This window comes from Colius striatus, chromosome 3, assembly GCF_028858725.1.
Source record: "Colius striatus isolate bColStr4 chromosome 3, bColStr4.1.hap1, whole genome shotgun sequence".
Lineage (NCBI taxonomy): Eukaryota > Metazoa > Chordata > Aves > Coliiformes > Coliidae > Colius > Colius striatus.
The window spans coordinates 36,300,763-36,314,693 of NC_084761.1; the positions used below are offsets into that span (position 1 = coordinate 36,300,763).

At 35.4% G+C, this 13,931-nt stretch overlaps 1 protein-coding gene across 4 annotated transcripts in view; it reads right to left on the reverse strand.

Annotated features, from left to right (window-relative positions):
- LRBA (LPS responsive beige-like anchor protein) overlaps positions 1-13,931 on the reverse strand; it is a 406,817-nt gene that overhangs the window by 26,760 nt on the left and 366,126 nt on the right. For all 4 annotated transcript variants that reach the window (XM_061993733.1, XM_061993732.1, XM_061993731.1 and 1 more), the window contains 3 exons: positions 12,476-12,538; positions 8,816-8,971; positions 4,321-4,488 (listed from right to left, as the gene is read on the reverse strand). In XM_061993733.1, coding sequence (XP_061849717.1) covers positions 4,321-4,488; positions 8,816-8,971; positions 12,476-12,538 — 387 coding nt within the window. The remainder of the gene's footprint in view (positions 1-4,320; positions 4,489-8,815; positions 8,972-12,475; positions 12,539-13,931) is intronic.

Genomic DNA, 13,931 nt, shown 5'->3' on the forward strand with positions numbered 1-13,931 from the left:
AAACACCTACTGGATACTGGGCTGAACATTGGGAAAAGATCGCTAATGATAGGGTTTCTAAGGCCCAAAAACATATTTGCCAAAGTTTTTAACAGAAGGTTGGAGAAACATCAAGAATTATTTTAGTGAAGTTAAGCCTTCTTTGTGAAAAAAAGAATATATCAGGTGACCGAAGCTGCTTTCCCCCTTTCCTATGGTTCTGTGACTATAAAGCAAAATGCAATTCCTCAACCTGGGAAATGTCCAAACACTGAGAGTTGCCACTTGAGCTTCAAAGCAAAATCGGGATCTGAAAGTGATCCACACTATTTGTATGCAAATGAATTCTCTCATCTCTTTTCTCCAGTCATCACAAGAAGTTCCTCCCCTCACTCCCATCACCTCTCGCCTCCCCTCCCTCTACCTCCACAGTATTAGGCTATGCAAGTGCAAAACATGGCATCTTTCCATAAGTAAAGTAAGTTTTTCTGCCAGCAATCTCTACATCTTCTACTATCCTATTCAGGAAAGTCCTGAAGCATAATGTCACATCCCCAATTGGTACGTTTCTATTAGATCAGAGCCTCTAAATATGCAAAAGCAAACCCTGTGATACAGGTCACACATGGGCTTCAAGGAGTATCAAGAGGAGTTTATACCCTCTCCCTCCTACCTTCCCCACCTCTCCAAAGAAAGCCGCAGGCCAAGGAGAGAAAATAAAAGCCCCTTACCTACCCAAAGTGACTTTAAATCTCCATAGTAAATTATGCAAATTAATGGGAACCCCAAATGGCTCAGGGCTAAAGGATACAACTATTTAATATCCTCTGCTCTGTTCTGAATTATTCGTAGGCTTGATTAGAAGTTGTGCACAGGAACAGGAACATTTCTGCATCAGAAAAGGCATCTGCACCAAAATGAAGTACTGCCATGCTTCGACATCTTGAAAAACAATTAATTTAAAAAGAAAAAAACGACATTTGATCAAAGAACATGGTGATTTTTTTTTTTAATATCAGGTTTTAATTTGAGAAGGAAAAAAGGACTTAACCTAAATGTAATCAAGCTGTTTTATAAAGAACAAAAATAGTTTCCAGCAGATGTGTCCCATGTAGGAATTTCATATCTTTGAGATTTAAATTCATCAAATTTTGTTTACATTGATCAACGCATTCAAGAGTTATTAGAGAGAAATGAAACAGACAGTGAAACTGCAGAGGTATAATTTCTTATGAAGTCAGCTGGAAAGTTATAAAGAATGTAAATAATGAATGTTTTGGTAACATATTTCTGCTGTTAAACCAAAAACTTTTTCCATACGGCCCAGTCAGCCAGAAAATGGTCCTTGATAAAGAATATCAAACAAAACACTTATATAACACGCATGCCATAGGCACCTGGCTTGTCAGCTTGAGTTAAGTACTATTCTAAAAGATTAATATATGCAGCCAAAGATCACAGGCTCAGTGCTTCCTGAAGTAATGCAACCAGATAAAGGAACCTAAATGAAATTTAACTGGTGAAGTGATCGGTGCTCAATGAGATAGCATCTAAGGTAGCTTGACACATTAGTTTGCCTGCAGATGCCTGATCAGAGGCAACAGGAACTAGGAAAGGAGGAAACGAATACTCCTGGTTTAGATTATTTATACTGAAATTACTCTGGCATCATGATTTGGTACAGTGCCATTGGATGCACGTTGCTGCAAGTAATTTTAAGATGGAAATTAGAGATAAATAAATCGAGAAAAAATATTTTAAAAGTATGAACTTTGAGAGTATATAAAATTCCCGATCATTGAAAGCATGAATAAACTATATTTTGAGGTGAAAATCATAAGCTTCAAATACATGAGACAAGTTAAATATCTAGCATGCCACAAACGGATTGAAGTTACAGTTGCAGTAACAGGGCTCAAAACCCAACAAGTTTCCTGGTGCTTTCTTTTTCTGACAAAATTGGAACTAAACAGAAACAGCTCTTTTTATTTGCCTTTTCAAAAAAAAAAAATGTCTGAACAGAGATGTCTACAGAAAGCCATTTCTGGGAAAAATTAACCCCCCCAGATTACCATCTCTTTGAAGCAGAAACTGTCTTTCACTGTACACATGTCTAGGCCTATGTATAGTGCCATGAGATTCCAATTCATAACAAAGGCTTCCAGACAAAAGAGAGCAACTAGTAAACATAGGAGACATTGCAATTCCCTAAAAGTACAAGTTTAACAGGATTGCAAACAAAGAAACTTTACAGGTAGCTGTTGTTTGATAGTAGTAAAAATAGTCTTAGCACTGACTTCAAAACATTAGAATTTTGCATTAGAGAAGACAGTCAATAGATCATAACAACATTTACCTATTCTAGTTGGATTCTAAGCACAAAATCACAGCATGCGATCTGTTAAGGTCATAATGGAGACTATAGCCTCAAGGTCTTGTTCAGGAAGCAGGCAAGCCTAGCCAATAACAAAAGAACTCAGGACAGGCCTAGGGGTCTGCAAAGATGGGCTGCACTTGCAGGCTTTGATAACACTATAAGGAGATGTCTACAACTGTTCATTGCTTCACCTAAGTATTTAGGGCTTTCTCCTCAAAATAGTAGTTTTGCTCTTTAGGATTTACAAGGACTATTGAGCTCTTACATTCCTTTCACAGACTTTTTGGAATTTACAAGTTTACAAGCTCTGCTAAAATAGTGCTGAGTTTGCCTGTTCCTTCAACCAATAGAATGAAAAAGATGTATAAAGTATCCATAGAGATTTTGTACCTCAACCAAAGTCTTATTTATTTAAAGATTATCATAAAATTCTGCTAGACACATCCTAGAATAATTCTCATTTCTTGAATCAGACTGCTGGAAGGATAATGAGGATAGTTTGCTCACATCTGTGTGAACTGAACTTCTGTATCTTGTGCAATTTTCCAATATTTTCCACCATCAACATAAAATAATTTTCAAATTAAATTCAGATATTCCTTCTGCTATTAATTAGTTACGCTTCTTCAAAATAGTTCACAGGATGCAATTTCAAACAAGGTATCTCTTTTTTTTTAAATTCACATCCCTCCATTTGAGTAACAGATTGAGTATATAGTACACAACTTTATTGAATTGATTAATTTGGAAGACATCAGATATTAAATTATATGAAATTGCATGCCAGGTATAAGTGCAATATATGCCAGCTAAAATAACACTACCTGTTTTCCAGATATCCATTCTATCCTATGCAGACAGAAGGTATGTTTTCAGTAGTATTTAGAGTCATAGAAGAGCTTCAGAGCATGACAGAAAACCTAACAAACACAATTCTTTACTGCTTCTCACCTCTTCAGAGGTGGATGGCCGTTTGTGTCTGTCACCTTCTTTGTTTCGGGCATCAGGAATTAATTTTTTATGTAAAGTGGAAGTGGCATAGTAACAAATAGTTACATAGTTACAATAGTAACTTTCTGCCTTTCCTGTTCTATCATGTGGGCACAGCAGGGTGGAACCGTCATAGAGTTTCATTGCTTTCCATAGAAAATTATGAGTAAAGAGAATCTTCATGAGGAAAAAGAATTTGGAATTTCCTGGGAAATGGTGCAAGATGGAAGAGATGTTGGAAGTGCATGGTGAGTTTGGGTGAGGAGGGGTTAAAATTGAATTAGGCTGAAGCAGAGTTACTCTGATTTACTAGCTCGGTTATATGGTATGAGCCCTGTTGCTTACACTGGAACCAATTAAAATGCCTAGTACCTGGCATGTAGCACCCTAACAAAGTGTTAAGCAGAAAAAAGTTTTAAGCTTGCTTCTTTAATGAGTCCCACGTGTCTGTCCTTCTTTTACCTAAGTGTCCTGCTCAAGCCATTATGCATTTCATTACAATGACCTTAGTGTAAGTTACAATTCACTTCCTAACTTTGTTGATAGCTATGGCACCTCTGTGAGAACCTACATGGATAAGGTTGTAATTGCACAGAATATAGTCTGCACTGCAGCACTGTAGCACCTTTTTTGTTTTGAACAACTCAAAAGCAGGTATTTAATGAAGTTGTCATGTTGAGAGGAAAAGGTTTACTCAGACTGAACAGCAACTAGAAAAAAAGAGTTCCCTTCTCTCACTCCCAGAGCCACTCCTTCCAAATTGAGTGACAAGAAAAAGGGTATTTGTAATATTCAGTATAACTTCAAAAATGTTTACTCGTACTGCAAAGCAAGCACTGTTTACCTTCAATTCTTTAAACTAGAACTGACTACAACCACAAAAAAAGAAATGTTGTACTTTGTTACACAAAGTGTTCACTCAAGCCATTTTTAGAAACAATCCTTATAAAACAGGTTTTTCTGGTTTTGCTTACCTCTTGGATTATCACCGATGATATTGGTTTTGCCATTCCAGTACCAGAGCAGTAATGTTGCATCACGCGATCCTGAGAGAATGTAACAATTTCCTCCAATATAGGACTCCGAACGAGCAAGACAGGTTACCACATCCCAATGTCCAAATATTACTTGTATCAGTTTACCTAAAACACAAAAAAATGTTTCAAAACTATGCTTTCATTCTTTCTAAGGTAAATTTAGTACATTATAAAATATTTTAGAAATATTTTCTTTATAAAAAAAGGTTGCAAAAATAACTATATCAGAAAGTACTATTCTTTCTTCTTGATTTGGTGGTAACTAATGTAGAAGGTGTAGTAGCCCACACAGTCCATGCAAAAAAATTTCACAGGCTGTAAACATTGTATTTTATTCAAAGGCCAGCCATTGAACAAGATTTTTTAAACTCTATAGGTTTACATTCACTTTGGAGACAGAACACATGATGGTATTCTCTTTTAAAGGCAAGTTTGAGGTAAGTCTACTGCTGAAGTAAAAATGCGAATCTGCTGTTGATATGGGAAACAGAATCAGTCAGACTCAGAAGAAATTGGCAGTGTGAAAATATAGATCTACATAGAAAACATATAGCATATGCAGCTTTTGAGCATCTCCTTAAACAGAGAAAAAGAGAATTAGATGAAAAATTACTTCAAGTTTTTCCACCACCATTTAAACATTTGCCAGTTATTTCAACCAGCATCCTTCCCTGTTAAGAATTTCTGTAGCTAGCTAAAAATGTGCCATTCGAGAGTCAATATAAACATAAATATGACTATTACCTTTTAACCTTAACCAAATAGGACAACATTTTCAGAAAAACGTAAATTTGGATGGTCATCAATATGGAATTTGTATGTGGGAGAGGAAACATATGTAAGGTCACCCCCAGTAAGTCTCTGCCAGACCTTGCCAGAGACTGGATCCTACACAATAAACATGCCATGTGTCCTTCAGGTTTCTGAATCTGCTAGCAGCATACTTGACACTATGAAATGAGAATATAAACACTACAATAAACCAAACTTGAATCCTAGCAACTGCAGATCTCATTGGGACAAAAGACACACATATTTCTATGGCTCCTATTTGGCCCATTAAGATAACATGGGCCAGGCCCACTTCTGCATCCAGTGACACAAGGAAGTGTGATGTGTGATGCCACTAATATGTGACCCCAGATTCCTCAGGCCAAATGACCATGCATCCATTTGTGTGTTGGGCTGAATAAATAATGAGGAAGAACAAAAGGGGAAAAGAGTGATGGCTTTGGAAGGATTGACAACAAAGATCAAAAAAGAAACAAGAAATGCGAATTCCTGTACCTGAAATAAAATGTTCTGAAAAGTATTTATGAATAATAACTAGTAACATGACAAGTAGTAACACAAATCAGTGTTGGGACTCACATAAAATACATCTTAATAAAATATTTTGGTGCATGAATTAAAATTGATTAGTCAATCACATAATATGGCTTGTAGGATACATTTTCTATCCCTCTTCTACATGGTAAAAAGGCACTACACTCACATCCAGCCACTCAAGAGCACCAATGGTAAGAAAGGTCTTAAGGAAGTGGTTCTGATCAAAGAACAAAATAATGTTAACAGTCTGATGTGTAACAGAAGATCAAAAAGATAATTGCATTAAAATGAAGAAAAAAATCAACAACAACAAAAAAGATAAAGGTATGCATATCTACAAAAAAAGAGTAATTATCTAGCTTTAGTATGTGAAGCAAAAATAGAATAACATGATGTAACTTAAAGGAAATCTGTAAATCTGATGTAAAATAAAACCACTGAAAAAACTTATTAGTCAAGTATAATCATCCATGAGAACTTGTGAAATAAAGTACTATCACATGAGTCTTTTCTGACTGGCAGGGGTAAAACCCTGGAAGGTACACATACTGTGCAGATCTACCTTGTATTGGGAAGGAGAATAATTCAGGGATCAAGTCTTTCACTCATCTCTGGGAGCCTGTACAAAGGTCACTTCTGCAGAGCAGTGCTTTATTTTGTGCCACAGGGTCTACCTGTCTCAGATTCTGACTGGCTAATAGATATAGTCAGAAAAAATTACTGAATTTCCCAGCTAGGAGTTTATTCACAGACTACTAACTTCATTTTGGCAATCTCAAAAAACGTCTTACCAAGTTTATGTTTTACATGATTTAGATTTGCTAATAATTTAATTACGTTATATATTTTTCAGTTGTATAGCTATAGGGATTCAACTACCTGAGATGATTTCTACTTGTAGAATGTAAGCTTATGCTATAAACATCACTGAGTTATAGAGATCTCTCTTTTAATTATATTCTATGTTTATAGGTTCTGTTCTAGAAAACAAACATTTTTCAGGGCTATTTGTTTGATAGTTGTTCATCTAGTTGCACTCCCTTGTTAGTTTTACTTTGTTGCTGTGCAGTTAAGGTACAATCAATTCCATCAAAACAAGAATTAGGCTTCTGCACTTTCATATCAGTAAAAAAAAACCCAAAAATAATCAACCTCATAAGAGTTCTGCAGCTTTTTTGTTTGTTTCATTTAATATGAGTTGTCTTCTCTACACAGCAATATCACACTTTACCATATGCACTCACATATCCCTTTTTGACAGAAGAAATTTTCTAGGTAACGTTTTACGTGACAGTTGTGCTACAAATAATTAAAAGAAAAATAAGATTCAAGTCTCTGCACTACTGAATCTAAAATGCTGTCTAGAAATCATTCTCACTGCTGCAGGAAGGTTCTACTGTGCTTCTGCTATATTAGCTGTGCTGAGAACCCACGATTTATCTTAAAAATATTTCCTGTTAAAAAAACCCAAACAAATAAATCAAAAAAAAAAAAAGATTCTCTCTTTCTGTGAGTGCTAAAATATAATTGAATGCAACATTTGTGACCACTTGCCATTATGAATTACCAATCACACCATTTTTTGGTCTGATGATTTCAGAGTATTTCACTATTCTCATTTTAATTTGAAGCAAAATAAACTACATCTGAATTAACTTGCTTTAAACTAGAGCTATAGCTGTCTGTAGTTGAAAAACAGGAGACACATAAAAGACACAAATTTGCTGCAGCTGTTTTGACAACTGTATTTTGGTTTATATCTCAATTAGCTATGGTAGCATCAAGATGCCTGGTGTATCTGACTTACAACTTTATGAGATATTTGTAGTTCAGACTACTTTTGCATGACAAAGCTACCAAAATGCTAAAAGTTCCTTCCACAGGTGTAAAGTAAAATATATCCTTCAATATAAAATAATTAGATTTCTATTCATGTAACTCAAGAATATACATTGAGTATTTAGTACTGTTAGTTAACTTTTCTGAAGATCTCCTCTAAATTCAGTTTTATGTAAATTTATTTTCATGAGTGAGAAAAATTAAAGTAAGAAGTTCTAACAAGGTGTCTGCATAACAAACTGTAGGCAGTCACTATGAAGTAAATTGAACTTCTCCTTTATAGTTAAGGCTTTAAAATAGTAAAAATGATGGACATGCTAAAATATGCCATGAGATCTAGTCTTAACCTATTTTAATTAAAGACCATTCTGTTTTGTTAAACATTTTGGCTTGTCAAGTGTGAAAAAAACTATCAACTAATATATTTAAGAAATTATGACAAACATGTAGGATATTTCCTAGGGATTAATAACATACTGGAAAGCTTGATGGCACACACACATTAACCACACCGGGTCATTAATCCCAAAGAAGTACCTTGCAGTGAGATCACCATTCCCATTGTAAGATAATGAAAAGGAAAAAATCGTATCTATCTTTTTCTGAGTCTCTGTGGCTTTTAAATTCCTGAAGCTCTAACACTGAAAGTTTCTTTTCTATTTAGCATGACACATGCAGGATTTCAACGGTTTGGATACAGGCCAGCTGACAGACTAATTTAACTTCTGCCCATTATATTGATCAGCTTATGTTATATGAAAGAATTCAGTGGCTCCAAATCAATTCTTCTATTATAGCATAGCTTGCAAAGGCTTTCTTAAGTATTCTTTCACCAGATATCAAGACTTCACTTCTGTTCTTATTCTGTGGTGCTTGCCTGTATTTCCTCAAAAAAAAAATCTCTGGTGCTGAAAACCTACCAGAGTTAAATTGAAGTAAGCACGCTAAGAACAATTAATTCTCCCAGCATGCAAAGTTTCACAAAAACTCATGCATGAGCATGCCTGTCATACAGATTTGAAGTGTGATGCTATGGCCAAACAAGAGCTCCTTGTTTTATATTTGCCATCATCCCACAAAAACAATAGCATACAATACACATTAGCAGTAGGCAATAAAAGATTTGATAAATATTATTAATAGGGGAATAAATACATATGCCACTTTCTCTCCCCACTACCCATTCTTTCCTTATTTGAAACAGTAGGTTGATAATGAGCAGAAAAATCTTTTAAGCTATTCCCATATTTTAAAAATACATTACCTGAGTCAGTAGAATAAACTCGGAAACTCTTGTCCCAGAAGCCACAGACCAAGATGTAACGATTATCAGAGGTGATGACAAAACACTGGGAATGTACCTGAATGCTCTGGTCTAAAAGGTCAGTGATTTGCCTTCTGTGCATACCTGTATTGCTGGCTGAATAGAAGACATGCAAACCAACAAATTTTAGAATTCACATTAAACAGAACAAAAGCACATTTTAGAAACTTGCATTCACATCAAAACTACTCCTCACTGCTGTTACTTGGGTTTTGAGGCAGGGACATTTTCTTTCTACTTTTACTATAAAATACTCACTACACTTCTGGAAACAATGTTAATTCCTTGTAGTATATATCCTAAAGTAGAAGAAATCACTTCTTTAACTCAAATGAAGATGACAAATATAAATGAAAGATTGCAAAAAGGAAAAACACATTAAAATGTAATAAGCCTCCTTCCTCTCTTCTTCTAGTACAGAAAATGAAAAAATAAGAGATAAATTAAGCGAATGTAATTATAAGACAGTACATATATATATATGCTATGTAGTAGCTCAAATGGAGTAGACAATAGAATTATGATTTTAAAAACATAAACTGTATTTCATTGCAAGTACTGTAATTTTTAAAATAATACCTGCATTAAACATCACTACATCACTACCATTTCACACTTTTTTTTGAGTATTGCACAAAAATTAACCAGTTTATCTCCACATTCTCCTTTAGGACTGAGAGAAAATATTTATGCTACTTTGATCACCTGCTGTTTTACTTTCCCAGATAATTCTACATTGTGAATGCACAGAATGGACAGGAATCAATTAATGAACATATTTTATTTTCTCCTTATTAATTGATGTGTATGTCTGTGTGTATGTATACATATATACACACACATGGGTCCTTAAATATATATATATAATGAAAATCCCACACTGCAGGAAAAATTTTTAATGTGCTTTGTTCTGGAGAGAGCTTGACTCCCATTCTCCCATTCCAGACAAGTAAGTTCTCCTGGGCTTGGGTTTGTCTGCTGACTGCTCAGAGTGCCATTACTTACATTCCAGGTAGTCCCCCTGGACCTGTCTATCCTGGTCTTGTGTTCTTCTTTACTTTGTTCTTTTTAACTCTTTCCCACTCTGTTGGTCTGGCTATCTCCTAAGCCTTGTATCTTTTACATTTACTCTACAAAAAATCTTTAATTTATTTATGTTTTCAATATGTTTAAAATGTCAATACTGTTTTGTCCATATGGATAGCAAACAATTCAGCAAGGTATTGCCACTTGCTCTGAAGGTAACACAGAGCTTGACCATGGTTTAGGACCACTTAAAGAGTAACAATAATGCACTGTAAATGCACAGTGAAGGATTTTGTGTGACAAAATAATGGCAAATAACTCAAAAAACCATGCAGACTGACACATTCAGTGCATATAAGACTTCAAAAAACTTCACCTAAAAAGAAGACACTGCTGTTTTACACCTTCCCATGCAACTGGAAAATGAGGGTAGCAGGAATTCCTCCTTATGACTAAAACAGCAACAAGATTCCTGCTATAATCATAAAAGTGTAATTTTGTGGTCGTCTTAGGTGCCATTTCTAGGTAAAAGTGTCTAGTCACAATTAAAAACTTTTAATATTATCTACATAATTACTTCCTTCTACCCAATAATGCTGCTTAACAATAATAATGACCTTTTAAACTATTTCCAACGTAATCACAAGGCTGTCTTGAGATCTATTGTATGAAGAGAACATTAAACAATTTTTCAGAATTTTGAACATTAATTTTAAAGATGTTTATACAAAAAACAATCAAACTATTTTTAAATGAAACATACGCCTGAAAATGTAATTAGAATTTTCAATGTATGAAAAACGCAAAGGAAAACAGAAATTTTATTTCCTTCTTAATGTTCTTCATGGTCATCAGAAAAGTCATTAGACGGTCCCAAAGTGATTTTTGGGGTTTTTTTTCTGTGAAGTTTATTTATATTTTTAAAATCTACTTGGATAGCAGGTTTTAAGGCAGGATATATATTTCCTGCTCCAAACATATATTTTATAAAATCTACTTCAGGAATTAAAGTTTTAACACATGTCCTTCTAACTATAAATTATAATATTCCATTATTCAGATGGGAATTGATTTTTAAAAGTTTGGAAAAAACAATTTCATTTTATCAGCTCTATAAAATGGTTTAAAATACCCACACTGATCTTGATTTGATTATCATAGAGCTTACCCAGCAAAATGACTACACAGCAACAGTCTGTATGCCACAGACCAATACAATGCAGTTCCTACTGTGAAATGCATATTAGTTTTGAAATTAATTCTCAGTGGCTGACAGATCTGTCATTCTAACCTATCCAAGCAGGTTCATTTTTGCTCTGATTTATCCATGCTTCTATAATTGGCTGCTTCACTTCTTTATCATTTAAACTACCATCTCGAAATAGACAATTTGAAAAATAGAGATAAGTTTGAAGTCTCACAGAACGTGGAGGGTGGCGGGGGGGGGGGTGGGGGGGGTGTGTGTGTGTGTGTGTGGGTGTGGGTGTGGGTGTGGGTGTGGGTGTGGGTGTGTGTGGGTGTGTGTGGGTGTGTGTGGGTGTGGGTGGGTGTGGGTGTGTGTGGGTGTGTGTGGGTGTGTGTGGGTGTGTGTGGGTGTGTGTGGGTGTGTGTAAAACTGCCTTATTTCCTCCTTTAAACTATTCTACAACTACTTTGTATTTTGTAGTTAAGTTGTTTGAGTTTTTCTTTTTTGATCAGATTTAAGGTTTCATTTTCCACACTACAGGCTCCTGAATTATAGTCCAAGTATGTACTCCCCAAAGTTGGGTCTATAATGAAAGAACTGACCAAACTCTAACCATGCTAATAGAAAAATCACTTCTATATAAACTAATAAACCTCCATAATAAAAAGTCATGAATTGAAGCTATTACACTGAGTCATTAAATAGAAGACATTCCTCCACCCCTTTTCAATAAAAGAAAAACATACAGAAATTAAACAAGTAATGCTGATCAAAAGATGCAATATCCTTGAAAAATGAATACTAATATCTCAACACTAAAACAGAGTGGGCAATATATTTCAACTTTGAAACCTCTTTGCAATTACACATTAATCCCCTCAGCCTGAACAGCAGGTCTATGAAGAAAGGATTGATCTCCTTTAATGATGAAACCCTGGCACCATGGTTTTATTTTTCACAACACAGTGCAGTTAAGAGCCCCACTGTTATTATGAAAATTTCCTCAGCAAAGGAGCTCCATCACATTACCAGTGCACCAATTCATCATAACGTGCCTCGCTCCTGCTCATCAACAAGTCTGAGTGATGAAAAGATCCAATATTATCCTGACAGTACTTCATGCACATTCTCAATCACACATTATTACAGCATCCATATTAATTTTCACTGACACACGTCCTAGGCCTGTTCAAATTAGGCAAACCAACGAGGGGGAGTTGATGAAATACCAGCATAGCCACAGCTCATTGCATTCCAATTTGCATGCAAATGGTTTATCAGGAAAATTCCATTCCCAGCAACCAGCAAGTGAAAAACAACCGTAATCTACACTTCAGGGCCACCATACAGAGCTTAATGAATCGCAAAGAGAGAAGGAAGTGACAGACCTATGAGAGGATCGATTTCCACTGGCAGCTGGTAAGGCTGGTCTTGTACAGCACCTTGATGAGCTGGAATTCAGGAAAGAAGATCTTAAAACTCTGCATTTTTTAAATACGTGAAGCCATATACATTTTATAAATCAAATCTATGTCTTTTTTTCTTAACCATTCAAGATTCTTCTGCACCAATTGATTAAAAGAAAAAATCCAGGTGCTATCACAGGCTGCTTATGAAACATTTATTTTAGATTAGTGCTATTCTGAATGTATGCCATCACCAGCAGCTCCAATCCTGAGCCATAAGCTCTAGCAGATGCTTTACTGGCAACCTCTCCCATTGCAACAAAACAAAATTAAGTGGTAAAGAGCACTGAAAACAAAATGTGACAACCATCTGCTGACTGTAGCATATACTGTTTTCCTCTTTACTTTTTTAAGTACTGCTTTGAACAAGTGAAGCACAAAGTCAGTTTATGATGTAGACAGCAAAATCTCACAGTCACCCAGTATTTAAGGATTCATCCATCACCAAAAAACACTCATTTGCAAGTTTGCATAGAAGTTAATATATATTTATTCTGCTTACCAACACTTCATGTGGACACCTGGCATACTGGTGAAATGTTTACCTCCTGAATACTCCTTCAGTGTTGAAAAACAAAAAGACTTTTTTTCCCTACCATCTCACTAAAGCCAAGTAAGCAAACTCCCCTCCAGCCCACAAACAGCCCACAAGACATTCTTGGAAGTGGAACAAAAAACAATGGCTGTATACTTACACCTATGATTTTTCTATCTACCATCTATAGTTGAATACAAATATTAGTATCAATAGAAAAGTTTCATAAGTATTTGGGAAGTCAAAGTTCTGCTGTAATGAAACACTAACACAGAACAAAATATGAAATCCATGTGACAAAATGGAGGCACCCTGTTGGGTACCAGTGCCATCAGATGTCAACAAAGGCACTAAATTCATATATAAAAGTGGGAATGAGATTTTAAAATACACATCAGTGACAACTGGTCACTTGGCAACTTAACTTTTTTATCATGATGCCTCATTAGTAAAGACAATGCTAAGCCCACTGCAGGAGATATGGAATAGTAATGATACTTGCCCTCTAATCCTAGCAGATCACATTTTGGTATAAAAACTGAAGGCAATAGTGAAAGCTACTCTCGGGAGTCTGATGGCAGATATGTTAAGTGTGGTATTCCATTAACAGCCTGCAGCTGATCAGTGTGATCTCAAAGAGGTGAGATGAGGAGGATTTTTGTTTCGTTTGGCTGCCTTTTGTTTGAATTGAACTGTAAGTTTTCTCGAGCTCTTAGTAAAGGCAAGATAAGTGTAAAATGCCTCTAAATGAAAAAAAAAAAAGGGACTAAAAAACTCAGCTTATTGTTCTGCTTTCAGAGGAGAGGGGAAAACCAAAATCTCAATATTTGGTTCAACTCAAAA